Source organism: Trematomus bernacchii, unplaced genomic scaffold (genome assembly GCF_902827165.1).
Source record: "Trematomus bernacchii unplaced genomic scaffold, fTreBer1.1, whole genome shotgun sequence".
NCBI lineage: Eukaryota > Metazoa > Chordata > Actinopteri > Perciformes > Nototheniidae > Trematomus > Trematomus bernacchii.
The window spans coordinates 10,347,006-10,362,994 of record NW_022987689.1 but is presented as its reverse complement, the minus strand read 5'-3'; the positions used below and the strand labels follow the sequence as shown (position 1 = coordinate 10,362,994).

Genomic DNA, 15,989 nt, shown 5'->3' with positions numbered 1-15,989 from the left:
TGTGTGTGAGTCACCTTGGCTTTCTCCGCCGCCTCCTCGATCCTCTCCACGATGGCCGAGTCCAGCACCTGCAGGTCACATGACGACCTGCTGATGGAGCTCACTGGGTGACTTTTCAGCCATGAGGTGATTTCAGAGACCTTCTCCGCCCTGTGTCCATAGATATAGGAGATTATCAGTAAATACTCCATCAATCCAATTCATTCACGAGATTTGGTCAAACTGTGCCTGGGGTGAACAGTTTAGCAGAAGTAACGCAAGAGGAAATGCTCCTCAGCTGATACAGGCTGCCATTTCTTAGTTTTTCATCTGACAGGGCAGACAAATATTATATATATTATATTATATATATATATCAAGTACTCTGTATGTGCATGTGTGTGTGCGTGTACATTTACCCATTGTGGTCCTCTCCAGACCAGATGTCGTCTTCATAGAAAACGTCATCATGACTGTTCCTGGACACCAAGTTGAATACCTCAGAAAATCTAGAAAGAAACAAAAAACAACAATAAAAAGTATGAAATAGTAAAAAAATGTAACAGTTTGAGTCACACTACAATTTCCTTTTATTTTAAACATATGCTATTTTTAACACTCCCTCTGGAGGGATCTTTGGGATTGTTTGCACACCATAACACCATAAGTGCATAACACACTACAGGAAAGGGAAAACCCCAAAAAGCATAGGTGACCTTGAATCTAGATCTGTACCGAAATCCCTTTGAAACTTTGTTTTAAGAAATCATGTACTTTTTAAAACACATTTCCAATTGATATTTGAGTTTTTCAGAGTTTCTAACACAACTGAAGAATGGAGGATTAATGTAACGGCAGCATGGTGATAGATGAATAGGGATGGAACAGTATTCTTTTTCTCACACAGGATTTGTTTTAATGTTTTTTTACCTGTCCAGGTATTCGGCCAGCAGTTCCTCCACAGCATTAGAGTAGAGCCACTCCTTCTCCGTCTTCTTGGTGTACCCAGGAACCTCCTCGTTCTTCTTGTTGAACTTCAGGTTCAGGCCAACGTTTGCTTTCTGCTCGCCACAGGGACTGCAAACAAGGAAGTAGAAAGATATTGGTGCACAGAAAGAGAGAGAAGGTTCTCCTCAATAGAACAAATCTACTTTTAAATACTGAGTTTTTAAAGAAGTAAACAGCAGGAGTGGGTGATGTGGAATGGGCTGTGTTGGAAAGCCTGCTGACTGTTACTCCAGCGCCCTCTGTTGGCGGCACGCGCAATTGTAACTATCAAGCACATGGAGCGCAGCTGTTAGGAGAAAGGGAGAGAAGCATGTCATGTCTACGGAGCGCAGCCTGGACCTTTAGTGGCAACTTAAAGTGGACCTGTCATGCTATATTTGAATAATATAACTTTTTTTTTTTTCAAAATACCAAACAGATCATGCATTTTAGCCATGCCTCATTTCGCTCAATTTGAAAAATTTTTGCTCTGTTTTTGCAAGGGCAGATTCTGTGAGAACAGCACCATCTACAGGCCTGGCATATGTACTACAGCGTCTCCAGCGCTTTCAAACGGCAATGGCCGTGGCTGTCTCCTCCTGATTGGTGGAGTTGGCCCAATAGCCGTAGCGCCACTGTCCTGACGTCAGGACAGTGTTCAAATCTGGATCAGTTTTTATCAGATCCGTTGCAGCCCCTTTTTTAGAGATTTGGGTATGGAGGAAAATAGAGAGGGTTGTGTTTTCTGACACTTGGTGAGTTCCCTGGAACACCGGGGACACATATTCATGTATAAAAGACGTACAAAAGTGCATTTTGCATGATAGGTCCCCTTTAAGTGAGCTGGGCCTAACAAGGCCTAACAAAACCGTACTAAGTCGAGCGAGGCCTGCGGTGGAAATGCGCCATAATAGTGTGTGTGAGCTTTGTGCGTCGCTGACCAATAGTAAGTTAATGTTACTCACATGGGACTGGACAGTATTAAGCCTTTCACGGCATATTAGTTGTTTTGGAGTTTGCTAACTCAGGTTATTATCGACAAGTTGAGCTAAGCTAACAAAGCTAATGTTAGCACTATGTAGCTGTACTTTTCTCCATCTGAAATGTTATGTTTGACCCTGTTGGCAATGTCTAATGTTTAGATGGCATATTAACCTTTTTTACTGTAAGTTAAAGGAATCATCTGTGCATTATATTTCATTTTTATGTGGAAGGGTTATATTACAACCTGCCTGTTGAGCAGTCAATTAGCCTGGTAGAATATGTCATTTAGTACTATTAATGCGAAAGTTATGCATATTTTCACTGTATAATATATTGGAATAATAGATTCTAATTATATTTGTACCTTTGTATTTCTCTCTTATAGACCACACATATACATACACTACACCAAGGCTGTAATACTGTGACTGTTGTGTTGATATCTTCAGTAAAAGGAATTAACCGCTACCAAGACTCCTGTGTTCTTACCGACACCCCGAGGCGTTCGTCATTCCGAGTGGAACTTTCATTATACAGTCCTTCCTCAATTCCCTACTTTTCAGGCTGCTAGGATTTTAATTTTCAGAGATAAGCAGGCCATTGGAGTTTCAATTCTAAACATATTTTCAGGAAAGAACATTGAAATATCAGAATAGCGAAAAGTGCGAAAACTACCGTGTATGGTCCATTTCTCCACTTACTTCCTCTTAGAGCCTCGGCCAATGAAGATGCTTCCTGAGAAGCGGGAGACGAGGTAGCTGGTGATGCCGAGACGAGAAGCCAGAATGTATCCGGGACTGTACTTCACACAGTACTTCTACAGAATACAACAGTACACACGTGAGGAAAGTATTCTTGACACTATATCTCATTTCTTTGGCTTTGCAAGAGTGAATGTGTTTCTTACATGCTGATTCTGTATTAAGGGCTCCAGCTGTGGTTCGTGCGGCACGTTGAAGACCACTCGTACACGGCCTTCGTTGATGACATCACTAGAGTCCTGCACCTGTTGAGCAAGTAATAAAAGAGATTTGGGATTTGATATTGAATATTCCTGTACATTTTGTAATCTACAAGAAGAAACTATTGGCCATTTATTTTATGAATGTGTATTGTAGAATATTGTGGTATGATGTAGAATGTTTTATTAGGAGAAAGACGGGACAAAAGGTTCAACTCCAGGACAAAGACATTCTTATGTACATCAGGGATGATAGTATGGATGCAGATTTTGCCTTTTCTGTGCAGTTGATTGTATTTTTAGGGACATTTCATATCCATAAAAAGAAATGGGCTGACTCCCAACCAAATTTTACACATTTTTATCAAGAATTTAAACAATATATTAGCATTATTAAAAACATTAGGAATAAGAAGGCAATCAAAACTAATTTGATATTTAAAAAATATTTTATCTGAAGTATCAAAATATATTTTTCTTTCCTTTTTTGAATAAAAATAAAAATAAATACAATTAAATAAAACATTTAAAAAAAGTAATAAAAGAGATGGCGTGATTCAGGAGGAGACATTGTCAACATGTTGCCTTCCAAAAATAATTTACGTTACCAAAAGAACATGTTGCAAGATTAAAAGCTATACGATTGGAGTATCACATCATTATCAGAGAGAGGACGTACTTTCTCTACTGATGAAGCTGAGAAGTGATCACATACCTCGCCCATGGCTCCGTAGTAAGGGTTCCCCACCATGAAGACATTTGTTGCTGGAGGGAAAAGCTCGTCTAGGCTCCTGAAGCAGCTCTCAGACGAGCAAAAGGCCTCGATGTCCTGAGGAGAAAAACGCAAGTGAGGAATATGAGTGAGAAAGCAAGAGTATTCAGCATTATCACTTAATAAGATGACAATGTCAATCTAAATTATTCTACCATGTCCCTACATTAAATATGCTTGTGCAAATCACTGCTCACATAACACACACTTTTTCTAATTTTATTTATTTGAAAGTTAAATCTGCTTGTCTGCTCCTCAGCTCAGGCAGATCTTTCTGCAGTCTCGTCTCCCTGCTGGGAAACACCACATCTCAGCTTAAAATCTCACCCTGGCTATCTTTCAAATATGACCTGTGTATTCTTTTCTTGTATGTTTCTGCATGTACCTTAACCACGGTCTGGAAGGCGAAGGGGAGGACCTGCTTGGCCCACTGCTTCTCCAGCTCCACCACCCCGTTGGCTTTGGGGACGTATTTCCTTCCCGCCAGCGTCTGGCCGTACAAAACCACTGATGTCTCGTTCACTATGATGCCTTTCCTCTTATTGAAACTGGGACAAAGAAAACACATTTTAAGAGAGGATTTGGACAATAAGAGAGGAGAGGCCACACTTTAGCATAATTTAGGGATGGATAGGTCTTTGGCGGTCTATGATGCTGTTTGGTTTAACCCTTAGGAGACGTTTAGAAATATCTTGACCACCTAGGCAACGTCCAGATCAATGGTGTTTCTCAAATAAGATCTTTAAGGTGATTTACAGTAATATTTTCAAGTGATCAGATTGAAATTTGAGTGCCAAGACATATTCAACGCATCTGTATGGGCTGTTCTGGAAGCTACAAAGGTGACGTGGCTTTGCAATGTGGAAGAATAATCGTTGCAGTGTCGAGTCATGGTGCAAATCAGGCTGGTATACATTGTTAGTTTCCATAATATCTTTATGTAATTGTTTCTTTTCATTGCACAGTCTTGCTATTGTTTATATAGTTGTTTAGCTTTTATTTATTTCATTCTAAAATGCGGCAACAGGATAAATACAAAAAATGAGTACTATTAAAACGGTTGTGCTTTGTCTATTAATTCTTCAAAGTGTTGTTGTCCATTGTGCCTTACTATTCAGTGAGTCCCTGCACGTCCTTCAACCAGTCCTTCTGCTCCTTGTCAGACATGCAGTTGACTTTAGAGGGAGGGGGGGTGGAGGGCCTGTCGTACAGTCTCTGGACACCAGGCGGTTCCTCTAGACAGAACCTGCAAAACAGAGGGAGAGATTTCACGTGTCAGAGCTTGACTCTTCTTACAGACAGAACTCTCAGCGTGCTAAAGGGGACAGGAAACACACCCAGTTACGAGAAACAGAAACTTAGCACGAACGCATATTCTAACCAGATAACAAGGCCCAACTAAAACATATGTATTCAAGTTAAGAGCGTGCACTTAAAATAGTACTTATTTTTAGGTGTGCTTCTTCAAAATGGCTAAAATGTGTGTTGTTGCTGTCATACTTCTATTATTCAAACTCCCTTTGAGAAAACTCACATGCATGCTACATTAGGTAATTCAGCATGTGTCTAGTTATCACAGGATGTGTCTTTTCCAAACAACATAATCATTTGATTTAAGTTTATATTGGCTGATAAATGCTTTCCAAACAAATCACACAGATGCCATACCTACATTCTACTCTATGTTTTTAATAATGTATCCATGTGAAGAATTAGCCAGTGTGAAAATGGTGATAAATTAAATAAATATATACATATTTGAGACATTCAGCACATCATTATCAGCCCAGTACTAAATCTTACTTGACGTCTCCATCTGACACTGCGATGATGCGTGCTTCCTCTAGATGCGGCCAGTTGACAAACACAGACTTCCCAAGAACCTTTGCAGATACAGCATCACATAACTAAAGAGGAACAAACAGAAAAGAAACAGGGGGTCAGTAGGTTTCAGGGGAAAGTTTATATACAGTGTTTCAAAGAGTTACGGTACGTCCACACAGCAGCGTTAAAAAAATCTTGGAGGTGGGCGTATCTGAAGCTTGGGGATTTTTTGCGAGCAACGCGACCAACAACCAATCACATGAATCTCCCGCCCCCCGACATACAAAGCAAAAAAGCCCGAAGTAAACTGGATATAAACTCCCCAAACAGGCGAAAACCTACCACTGTCTCTGCCACCTCCCTCCATGCCTGGCTCCTCCGGTTTGTATCCCGGTAGGTAAATAGGGACTGGTCATAAAGCACCGGGTGATTCCTATACCGCTATAATTAATTTCTCCTCCATTTTTTGGAATATGAGGAAATGAACTGCGGTATGTCACTCCCAGCTTACACGCGGTTTGATTGGCTAGCGCTTGAACTGTCAGATTTGCATAAACGGGATTTGATTGGCTGACGCTTCCATCTCAGCTTCAAAAGTTGAACATTGCTCAACTTTTGAATCCTGAAAATCCTGAAAATCTCCGCTCTGCTTCCCACAATGCAGTTCGGCGAAAAGTGAGGCAAAGTGACGTCACCCCATTCAAAGTGAATGGGCAGAAGCGTTAGAAGATGTTTTTAACGCTGCTGTGTGGACGGGCCGTAAGAGCAAAAGTAACTAGCAGAAAAACTAAATATTATATCGGGGTGTTTTAGCATTTATTAAAAATGCCTAAATCAGAACCCTGTTCTCCTACATATTACACCTACACAGTGCAGACACGAGAAGGTCATGATGACAATACAAAACACTTTTTGTATCCCATTCTTCGACCAGAGGAAACCTGCTTCATTGCATTTCTTAGTCATGCACCTATGGCAATAACTAGCAATACATGTGTTCTATTATAAAGCTACGTCTGTCCAAAAATACATCACTTAATTATTTTTAAACTATTAGACATTTGTGTGCCTGGTATTCTACTAATTGTATTGTAGATTGTTTTTTTTAAATGATAAAGTCTGTATTTTCAGCAGTGTCTTTATGAAATGAGATGAGTAAATAGCTTACCGCCTCTCTTTCCTCGGTGTACAGGATCTCCAGCATCATGTTCTCCCCTCGGCTGCTCTGCTGGAACACCATCACTCCACTCTTCTTCTTGAAAAACTAAAAGTGAGCCATGGACGAGACAGACAGGAAGACAACAGTTAGAGGGGTGAGAGAGTCAAAGAAAGAGAGACCATTTCTTAATATTCAACTATAAATGATAACAAGCTATTAACACGCTGCTAAGTTCCGGGTCAGGCTACAAGATGTCATTCCTTTCTTTTCTATAAAGGTGTAAAGATTCTACAAATCCACGGGTATTAAACATGAATATACTGTATCTGCACACACACACACCCACCTTGTGTTTGATGTGTTGCAGGGTGGGGAAGCCGCAGAAGTACAGAGCTGAGCGGTCGAGGCGTCTGCTGACGTGGTCCAGAGGAACATACCAAGCATCCATAGGGATGTTTGATTTCCTGTAACAAACAAACGTGAAATGTGTTCTCTGTGAACATTTTAAATAACATTTGTTTCATTTAATTGTCTTTTTTTTTAGGGACTTTGAACTGCATCATTCGTATAAAAAGTGTGCTATAAATAGAGTTTATTATTATTATTATTATTATTATTGTTTGTCATTATTCAGAAACAGAATTCTTGATTTAGCTTTTTTGATAGTTGCCGCATTAAAACAACAGAAAAATAATAGAAGTTTAAGTAAGAATGTGCAATTAAAAGGTAACATGAATATATAAATATTTATATAGACATAAGAACATTTTATCATATATATGATATAATGTGTGTGTGCGTGTGTGTACCCACCTGACTTTGCAGTGCATGATGTCGGGGAAGAGCTGCGGCAGGCTGGAGTTTAAGGGGAAGTCTACCTCAGAGTCGTGCGAGTAAACGGCACAATCTGTGTGACAGTTCCTGTCCTTCTCCGCTTTCGTCATCTTGTCGTTATAGGGCTCCATGGCTCCCAGTAAGCACCTCTGTTCAATAAAAACACAAATGAGTACGCTTTAATAAAAATATAGGAGGTTTTCCTCCCGGTGTGGTGTGTGTGTGTGTGTGTTTGTGTGTGTGTGTGTGTGTGTGTCTCTACTTCCTACTTTCTATTTTCGAGTTTTCAATTTTTAGTTTAGCGTTTCACCCCTTCTCCCTTGAACTAGTTTAGGAGAGTGCATGTACGTAGACACGTTGTGCCTCTCTGCTTATACTATTTACTTTCTTTCTCTTTGGGGAGTGCAATTACGTCAAGGTTAGACTCTGTTTCTTACTTTCCTTTTCATACCCCTGTTTCTCAGACCTATCCTAAGGGAGCTGACACGTTGTGCCTCTTCACTTTTACACTCTAAGGGTCAAAGTTCATATGGCGAGGGATTCCTTTGAGCGATATGCGCCGGCCCGTGCCTTACCTTGGACTTCTAATAGAACTGCTCGGGTCTTGATAGATTGAGTGGGGAAGTTCAGGAGGTGTGTGTGTGTGTGTGTGTGTGTGTGTGTGTGTGTGTGTGTGTGTGTGTGTGTGTGTGTGTGTACCTCATCTATGAAGGGGATCAGGACCACAGCCTCCCACTCCTGCTGCTTGCCGTTGAGGTCCGTTTTGAAGTCAACAGGGTAGTACTCAATGATGGGCGAGTTTTCACTGCTCATCAGGTGCTGAAACATCAAAAACAATTCATTATCTTTTATTTTATTTTATGTTTGATCTTGCATATATATGTCTTTTTAAATTATTCCGAGAGTGCAGGACTTAATGTTATAGAATCCCTACAATGTTTATATATTTACAGTGGGAAGAAGAGAAAGAAAGATAGAAACATAAATATTTAAAAAGACAAAAATATATACTGTGTATTTTTACCCCTTAGAGCTGGGCAATATGCTTTACAAATAACATCACAATATTGAAATGCTATGCATCAGAATATTTTAAATATATCTTAATATTTTCTCTAAAATAACACAACTGTTCAATTTAATCTGTGTGTCTAGTAAACCTTTTCTGATCACTCGGAGGTGATGTACTGTTCTGAAGTCAGATTGGTCTTCTAAAATGGTACTTAATACTAAGTTTTAGTATATTTGTACAAAGTGAAAACCAATCAGATTAACTCACTGTAAATATTCTGTGCATACTAACTGTTGTATGTGTGTGAGAGTGTGTGCTTGGACAGTGTGTTACCCTGTAACTCTCAGGCAGCAGCTCCATGCTGGCAGCAGGCAGGACCGCCAGCAGCTGCTGGAAGGGCATGAAGGGTCTCCCAAAGTCAAAGGTCAACTTCAACCCGGCTATCTTCCTGATGTCCGACAGGAAGGGAGCGTAGTGGAAGGGGTAGTACCTGAAGGGACATGCACACCGTATTAAAACACTGATTTCAATAAAGATAATTTAAAGAGACGAGATGTAAGGAAGGCGAGTTAGGGGAAATATGTTGCCATTATTTTGTGTGTATTATATCATGTCGGCAACATTTGTAGACATTCGTTTTAAAGTGCTAAATTACTCTTATTTGTGTATCGAATTAAAGGCATGGTTGTGAAAGAGTGTAGATTTAGTTTCTGTACAGAATCATAGGAACATTCTGAGATATTATCCGATAATTCCACATTTTTCAAGATCCTTCAATACATTATCAGACTTCTCCTCAGACCACAGGAAGGGGGAAAAAAAGAGTAGAAGTGACTTAAGAGAAGAAGCTCACCAGCTCCAGGACTGAACCCCATGGTAATAGTAGTGAAGAATCCACTGGATACCTTCCACATAACACTTAGCCTGGTTGGCCAGAAAATCACTGCAGATGAGAATACAAACAGATGTTAGGGTGACATAAGAATTAAAGATTGATGTCGGGCATGAAATATGTAAAAGCTGACCAGCTACGGAGGAAAAAACTAAAAAAAAGTACCTGCCAAAAATATGTTTTCAACATTACTAACATTACTAAAACTGAGACAGTGTTACGATACCAATTTCAAATAACTTTTAGTTGATTAAATCAGGTAGTGTGCAAACCATTACAGGAAACAGCATTGATTGTTGTTCTATGCCCTGTATTTGTGTGCACTCACTCTGACACCACATCCACTTCCATCTTGGTCATATAGTACGTGCGCTTGTACTGTCTGAACTCTGTTTCAAACATATCATCCTCCTCTTCCTCTTCGTCGCCTCCCTTTCCTTCTCCGATCAGCCTTCCGGATGAGACAGAATCCTGAACAAAAAACACACGTTATTAATTACAAGAATATAAACACTTTGCAATTAAGAAAATATTGGGTTTAATGCCAGAGTGTGTATAGATATATATAACGAACAATATTTGGACATAAGCAGACCTGATTCTTGTCGTTGTCTCTGCTGGCGGCTTCCTCTTCTGCTGCCTTACCGGCCGCCTCGTTCAGATACTTGTTAGCAACTTTACTCTCAAACCACTTCAAGTCCACGAAGACCTCATTGAAATGTTCTCGATCGAACTAGAGAAAAGAGGAGAGAAAGTTAGCAACATATTTAAACTATATTTTTGTGTGTTTTTTCAAATAAATGCATTCATATACCAAATAGTTTTTACTCTTTGTGTTGCATGCCTACTCGTTGTGTTTAACCCAATATTCCGGCACAGTTGCAGATAAAGATGAGGCTACACCTATACATAAGATAATTATCATACATATCATATCATGCTATTTGTAGAACTGTATTCCAGCAGTGGCTGCGTAGGATTGTTCAAGACGTGTGTGATCCAAGCATTTTGAATTTGAATTTAGTGTTTTAAAGTTTTGGTCAAAAAACAGCTCAAGCTTGTCACACACCGCCCACAGGGCAGTCCGGAACACCATACATATAAATATCAACAAATAGATATATTTTGCACATTTTTTAGGGGGATGACATCAGATATTCAAAGCTTATTTTGCAAACCTTCATAGAAGTTTTAAAAGTAAAATAAAACACAACGATAATAACATGATAACAGTTACTAGTACAATAAATAAAGTATTGTCGAAAACTAAGTATCATAAGTGAATCAGCTTTTGATGTCTCACCTCAGCGAGCTTCTCCAAGTATTTCTCAAAGTTTCGGAGGTTCAGGTGGCCGTTCTCATTGAGATAGCCTGAGGTAGAAAACAGGATATTTGTATCTATGATATACATCACATTCGCAAAAATATTATATATTCTATTCTAGTAAAGTAAAGTAAAGTAAAGTAAAGTAACTACCCTCACAATAAATAAAAAAAACACATCTAGAGCACGAGAAACTTCTGATATTGCTCGATATTTACATCCAACATCAAAGCTTTCCAAGAAAAGCAAACGATGTTATGACTATTTGTGTGTGTGTGTGTGTGTTTATGTATATGTGTATGTGTATGTGTGGTGTGGGTGTATGTGTGTGTGTATGTGTGTGTGTGTGTGTGTGTGTGTGTCTCACCCCCTATGGTGGGCAGAGCACAGATGTAGGTCCTGTACAGCAGCGGCAAAGCATCATGACTGATGTGAAGATTTGGGAGGTGAGGGATGAAATCGTTCCCCACTAGGAAGCCCATTAGAATCCAGTCGTCTATTATTCGCTCCAGGTCATACTTAGAACCGAGGTGACTCTGTAAAAAAACACACAGAAACATCATCAGAATATAGAGCACAGATAATATGATAAAGCCACACTAAAATGTATTTTAAAACCTGCCCTGTGCATTTGTTTGCAGAATTAGAGTGGGACTTTTCCATGAGGGAAACTGTGTGTGTGTGTGTGTGTGTGTGTGTGTGTGTGTGTGTGTGTGTGTGTGTGTGTGTGTGTGTGTGTGTGTGTGTGTGTGTGTGTGTGTGTGTGTGTGTGTGTGTGTGTGTGTGTGTGTGTGTGTGTGTGTGTGTGTGTGTGTGTGTGTGTGTGTGTGTGTGTGTGTGTGTGTGTGTGTGTGTGTGTGTGTGTGTGTGTGTGTGTGTGTGTGTGTGTGTGTGTGTGTGTGTGTGTGTGTGTGTGTGTGTGTGTGTGTGTGTGTGTGTGTGTGTGTGTGTGTGTGTGTGTGTGTGTGTGTACGTGTCTCACCCTGAGCCCAGAAAACTCATAATCGATGTATTCCCTCATCAGAGACAAGTGAAGCAAATGAAAGGTAGTCTCCTCTGGAGCCGTTATCCTACAGGAGAGGAAGAGAGAAGCGTTCAGAGTGTGACAGAACTGACATGTAGATAACACACCACTAGAAAAAACATGGAATAAAATTGTGAGTACTTTATTTATCCCGGGGGGAAATTGGGTTTTGGTGACGGTGCAGCATTTTAGAATTAAATTTAAAATATGTATAAATAAAATAAAAATATAGAATACTCGTATAGACATTAGATGTTAAAGAAAAAATATGTAAACAAATAAACAACTATTCAAAAATGAGGAAGGAAGTGAACCTTTTCTGGTTTTTCTTTCCTCCAAAGCGGACCTCTTCTCTGAGCAGGGAGAAGTTTGGCTCGTGGCTGGTCAAACCCAACATGATCTAAAACACAGATGAGCAGGACAGTGTGAGTATCAAACAAATGGTAAGAGGAGGGACAATATCTTCATCCAAGGGCACAGAAACCGTACCAGGTCAGCATCCAGGCCGTACAGGCAGTGTCGGGTGTTGGGGTTGTGACTTGGCTTTCTGTTCTCAGAGCGAATAAACTCCATGATCTTATGCTCCCCCTCGCCTGGAGTCTGTAAGGGGGAGAAAAGCAAAATATTAGAATCAAAAAAACTTTATTTATCCCAGGGAACATTTTGTTTTGTGAGAGTTGCTGGATTTTTGTATACAATTAAATACAATTAAAATAAAAGTATGTATCTAAAACATAAGAGGTTAAAGTAAGAATGTGCAATAACAAAGTAAAACAATTTAAATAAAATATATGACAATCATCATAAGAAGTTAAAGTAAAACTGTCAAAAGATTAAATAAAATAGAATTAAAATGTGTTTGTAAAAATAAAATAAAATACGTATATAAACATTCAAAGTTAAAGTGAACATGTCTAATAAAAGATCAGATAAATAGCCTTAAGATATTAATATAAGATAATAAATGAGAGTACACATTGTATTAAGGTATATAACCTGTAAAACCACTGGTGTATGAGTATTAATAAGATATTGATGCTGAATTACAGTTTAAGGTACTATGGCTGCAGATGGTAAAGTATGTAGACAATCACTTATTGAAGCAGTGGTCGAATCACAGAGTCTGAAAAGTGTGAAAACAGCTGTTGCCGTACCTCGTGACCCGACAGGTAGACGTTGACGTTCTGCCACAGCTTGTCGGTGGACAGCTTGTTGTGGACAAAATACTTGAGCTGCTCCTGGAGTCTGGCCATGAAGTCAGTGCCTGGAAGAAGGATGCGTGGTTAAAGAGAGCGGCTGACAACCTCTCAGAATAGATACCTCTGACATGTTAGCGTTGTCCAAAATATGTATGAATAATTGATTAATTGTGCCAGTGGTTGCATTGCATTTTCTTGTTGTGGTATTATCTATTATTATTCAGCCAAAGTTTTGAAGGCGCCGAAGATTTCTCCCGGGGAAGTGATCAGAAGTCAGCGGGACTCGCAGAACATAGAAATTGTCATGTGGCATCAACACGTTTTTAAAGCAATCTTGTTATTTCTGGCTAATTGTCAGATTGACCATGAAAATATGAAGAAACCCTTTCACTTTTCAATTTAAATATGAATGTAGATCGATAAGTACTCAAATATCTCCCTACCCTGAAATGAAGAGGTATCTTTACATGTTCTGCTACAGCTCAATTTAACTGTGTGACGTTTATCGACTGTCAAACTGAGGGGCATGCCTACCAGGAGTGATACAGTTGGAGTCGAAGCGAGCCTCTGTGGGAAGCACCTCTCCCTTTTCCAGAGCTTTTTTTATCTTGTCCTCTGCTTCTTTGGCAGACCTAGACACACAGACACACATATAAAAGAGAGAAGGTCAAACTCACAGTCTGTGTCTCCCTGTAGTCGGGTTTCTGAAATGTTTACTAAGCCAATGTTGCATTTCAGTTCTGTTTGAGCTTCATTCTGCCTTATTATGCAGTACATCAGACAAAGAACTATAACAGTGAATGTATACAAAAAAATGTGCAAAAAGACTTTGCGTCTTGATCAGATAACATTAAGAAAACGTGCTGTTATTTACACACAAAATCAAGGTGCAGACCTAGGATTCTCTTTCTTTACTTTGTATTTTTATTTTTTACGTAGCATTTTTAAATGTTGAACAAAATGGTATCCAAACCCTTAATCAAAAAATGATATATAATAAAAAATAAGATAAGATAAACTGAAAATAAAAAAATGTACCACGGTTAGAAGTGTGTTAATATACTAAGGGAAAAACATCCCATGCCAAAAAATTATAAAAGTAATTAAATTCTGTAGTTATAACAGGAGAATGTTTTCCCCATAGCATAACAAAGTCAGCTGCATTGATTTCAGGTCGTGTAGCAAGGTCAGATGACCTTAGTCGACCCATTCTGCGTGTTAGCCTAAACACAACCACAGGAGAAAAGGAGATTCTCCATGTTTCTTCTCATCCATCTCTACCTGAATCTCCGTCCTCTCTGCTGGTTCATCTTCGCCCTTGGTGCCACGCCGTCCACCGCCATGAAGAACACCTTGCGGGGCTTGATGATCCTGAACAGCACCTCCAGGTAATGGAAGATGTCGGCAAAAATCTTCTCCTCGGAAATGCGAAAGTGGACATCCTCATCGTTCGGGTGGGAACATTGGTGGATAATCCCATTCATATCCAGATAGAGATTGTCAAACTCTGGAATCTGAGGAGAGAAAGAAACAAAACTGAGCATAAACTTTTGATATTATACAAATATATTCCTATAAAGTGACCAATATTCAAAATATTTGTATATTTCTTGAATCCTGAAAAACATCTGTTGGCAACAAAGATATTGTAGTTTGTTTGGTTTTATTTTCAGGTACATTTAATTTGGAAAAAGGGAAAATGTTAAGCATAAGTATAAGGGATAACTCAAAATGTTTCAGTTGCTGCTGCTGTTATGTCTGTATTTACAGTTTATTTTTATTGTATTGTTGTCCATGTGCAATGCCTTGTAAACATGCTTATGCTGTTACAAAAAATGGTCAATTTTGGATCAATAAAGTACAATTGATCTAATGAAATACAATCAAAAGGAGAACATGTATTTTATGTTTTTGAAATCATTAACAGATAATTCCCAGAAAATAAATACAACATATGTTTCGTATCCATTGTCATCCAATATAAAGATGCTAGCATTAATCGTCCTTTATATTGTTTTAACACACATTTCAGAGCTGGCTTACGCAATGAGAGTGACACTGAGCAACGTCCAGCTGATGAAACCCTATCTGCCCTACGACACAGGGAACTAGGTCACTAAAGTCAATTCCAGTGCCGCTAAAGTAGACTAAATAACTTGGTAATTCAATCATAATATCACATAAAACGTGGCCATATATGTATTACATTTTAAACCCCTTCTAGACAACGTGAAACAAAGTGTATGTAAACCAAATAACTAGCTACATTTAGTTAGCATAAAGTTGGTTAGCCTATCTGAATGTGAGGGGTTTATTGTTTTTCAAAATCTCAACAAAGACCTAAACAAGTCGGTGGTAACATGTTTATTACTAAGATGTATTTTTGCACTGGTAAATGTGTACACGTAGAACATATACAATGGTAAGCGAGTAAGTGTTGGAATTTGGTATGACGCCAATTTGACTAGCAATATGTTGTATGGTATCAAATGTAAGAGTTAGTCAGAAGTGGCCGGACAAAAACATTGGTGAGCTAACGTAAGTGGAATAAAAGTTCCACGGCCCACTGACGGTGTACTTTGCTGTTAGCAAACAGCTAGCTAAGCTAACGCTGCGGCTATGAGCAACAGTGGCTTGCGAAGCTAACGATGTTTCCTACCTGATGTTCCTTGACAACTTCACTGAGGCAGGGATATCGCTCTGAAATCCATCGGTAAAATTTCGGTACTCCCATCTTCACCACGAAAGTCTAAATCCCCTGGATGAACACAGTTAAAACTGAAATGTGGTTTAGCTAGGTATTTAACTGAATACAGACAAGGCTTCGCTCGATAACATGAGAACTTGCTTTGAGTGGAGTCTGGTTTTGTTTCCAACGGCCGCTAACTAGCTAGTTGTCCGTAGTCCGTCTGTTAAAACATTCCGCCGCTACTCTGAAAACAGTAGTTCCGTTTTGTTTTGTTTTCAGTTGTATTTGTGAAGAGCCCATTCCCGCCAGAAAATAGATACATAAACACATTTAAAAATAATAATATTTA

The 15,989-nt window shown here is 39.2% G+C and overlaps 1 protein-coding gene across 2 annotated transcripts in view; it reads right to left on the bottom strand.

Annotated features, from left to right (window-relative positions):
• xrn1 (5'-3' exoribonuclease 1) overlaps positions 1 to 15,842 on the bottom strand; it is a 28,253-nt gene extending 12,411 nt beyond the window's left edge. For both annotated transcript variants that reach the window (XM_034137177.1, XM_034137178.1), the window contains exons 1-26: positions 15,611 to 15,842; positions 14,233 to 14,465; positions 13,486 to 13,583; positions 12,907 to 13,016; positions 12,242 to 12,352; positions 12,067 to 12,152; positions 11,711 to 11,798; positions 11,096 to 11,264; positions 10,708 to 10,775; positions 10,000 to 10,137; positions 9,733 to 9,875; positions 9,366 to 9,455; positions 8,846 to 9,002; positions 8,200 to 8,319; positions 7,480 to 7,649; positions 7,013 to 7,130; positions 6,676 to 6,771; positions 5,487 to 5,590; positions 4,795 to 4,929; positions 4,069 to 4,231; positions 3,627 to 3,740; positions 2,858 to 2,956; positions 2,652 to 2,767; positions 910 to 1,056; positions 399 to 488; positions 15 to 150 (exon numbers count right to left, since the gene is read on the bottom strand). In XM_034137177.1, the coding sequence (XP_033993068.1) occupies positions 15 to 150; positions 399 to 488; positions 910 to 1,056; positions 2,652 to 2,767; positions 2,858 to 2,956; positions 3,627 to 3,740; positions 4,069 to 4,231; positions 4,795 to 4,929; positions 5,487 to 5,590; positions 6,676 to 6,771; positions 7,013 to 7,130; positions 7,480 to 7,649; positions 8,200 to 8,319; positions 8,846 to 9,002; positions 9,366 to 9,455; positions 9,733 to 9,875; positions 10,000 to 10,137; positions 10,708 to 10,775; positions 11,096 to 11,264; positions 11,711 to 11,798; positions 12,067 to 12,152; positions 12,242 to 12,352; positions 12,907 to 13,016; positions 13,486 to 13,583; positions 14,233 to 14,465; positions 15,611 to 15,685 (3,174 nt within the window). In that variant the 5' untranslated portion in view covers positions 15,686 to 15,842. The remainder of the gene's footprint in view (positions 1 to 14; positions 151 to 398; positions 489 to 909; positions 1,057 to 2,651; positions 2,768 to 2,857; positions 2,957 to 3,626; positions 3,741 to 4,068; positions 4,232 to 4,794; positions 4,930 to 5,486; positions 5,591 to 6,675; positions 6,772 to 7,012; positions 7,131 to 7,479; positions 7,650 to 8,199; positions 8,320 to 8,845; positions 9,003 to 9,365; positions 9,456 to 9,732; positions 9,876 to 9,999; positions 10,138 to 10,707; positions 10,776 to 11,095; positions 11,265 to 11,710; positions 11,799 to 12,066; positions 12,153 to 12,241; positions 12,353 to 12,906; positions 13,017 to 13,485; positions 13,584 to 14,232; positions 14,466 to 15,610) is intronic.
• Positions 15,843 to 15,989: the final 147 nt, after the last annotated feature.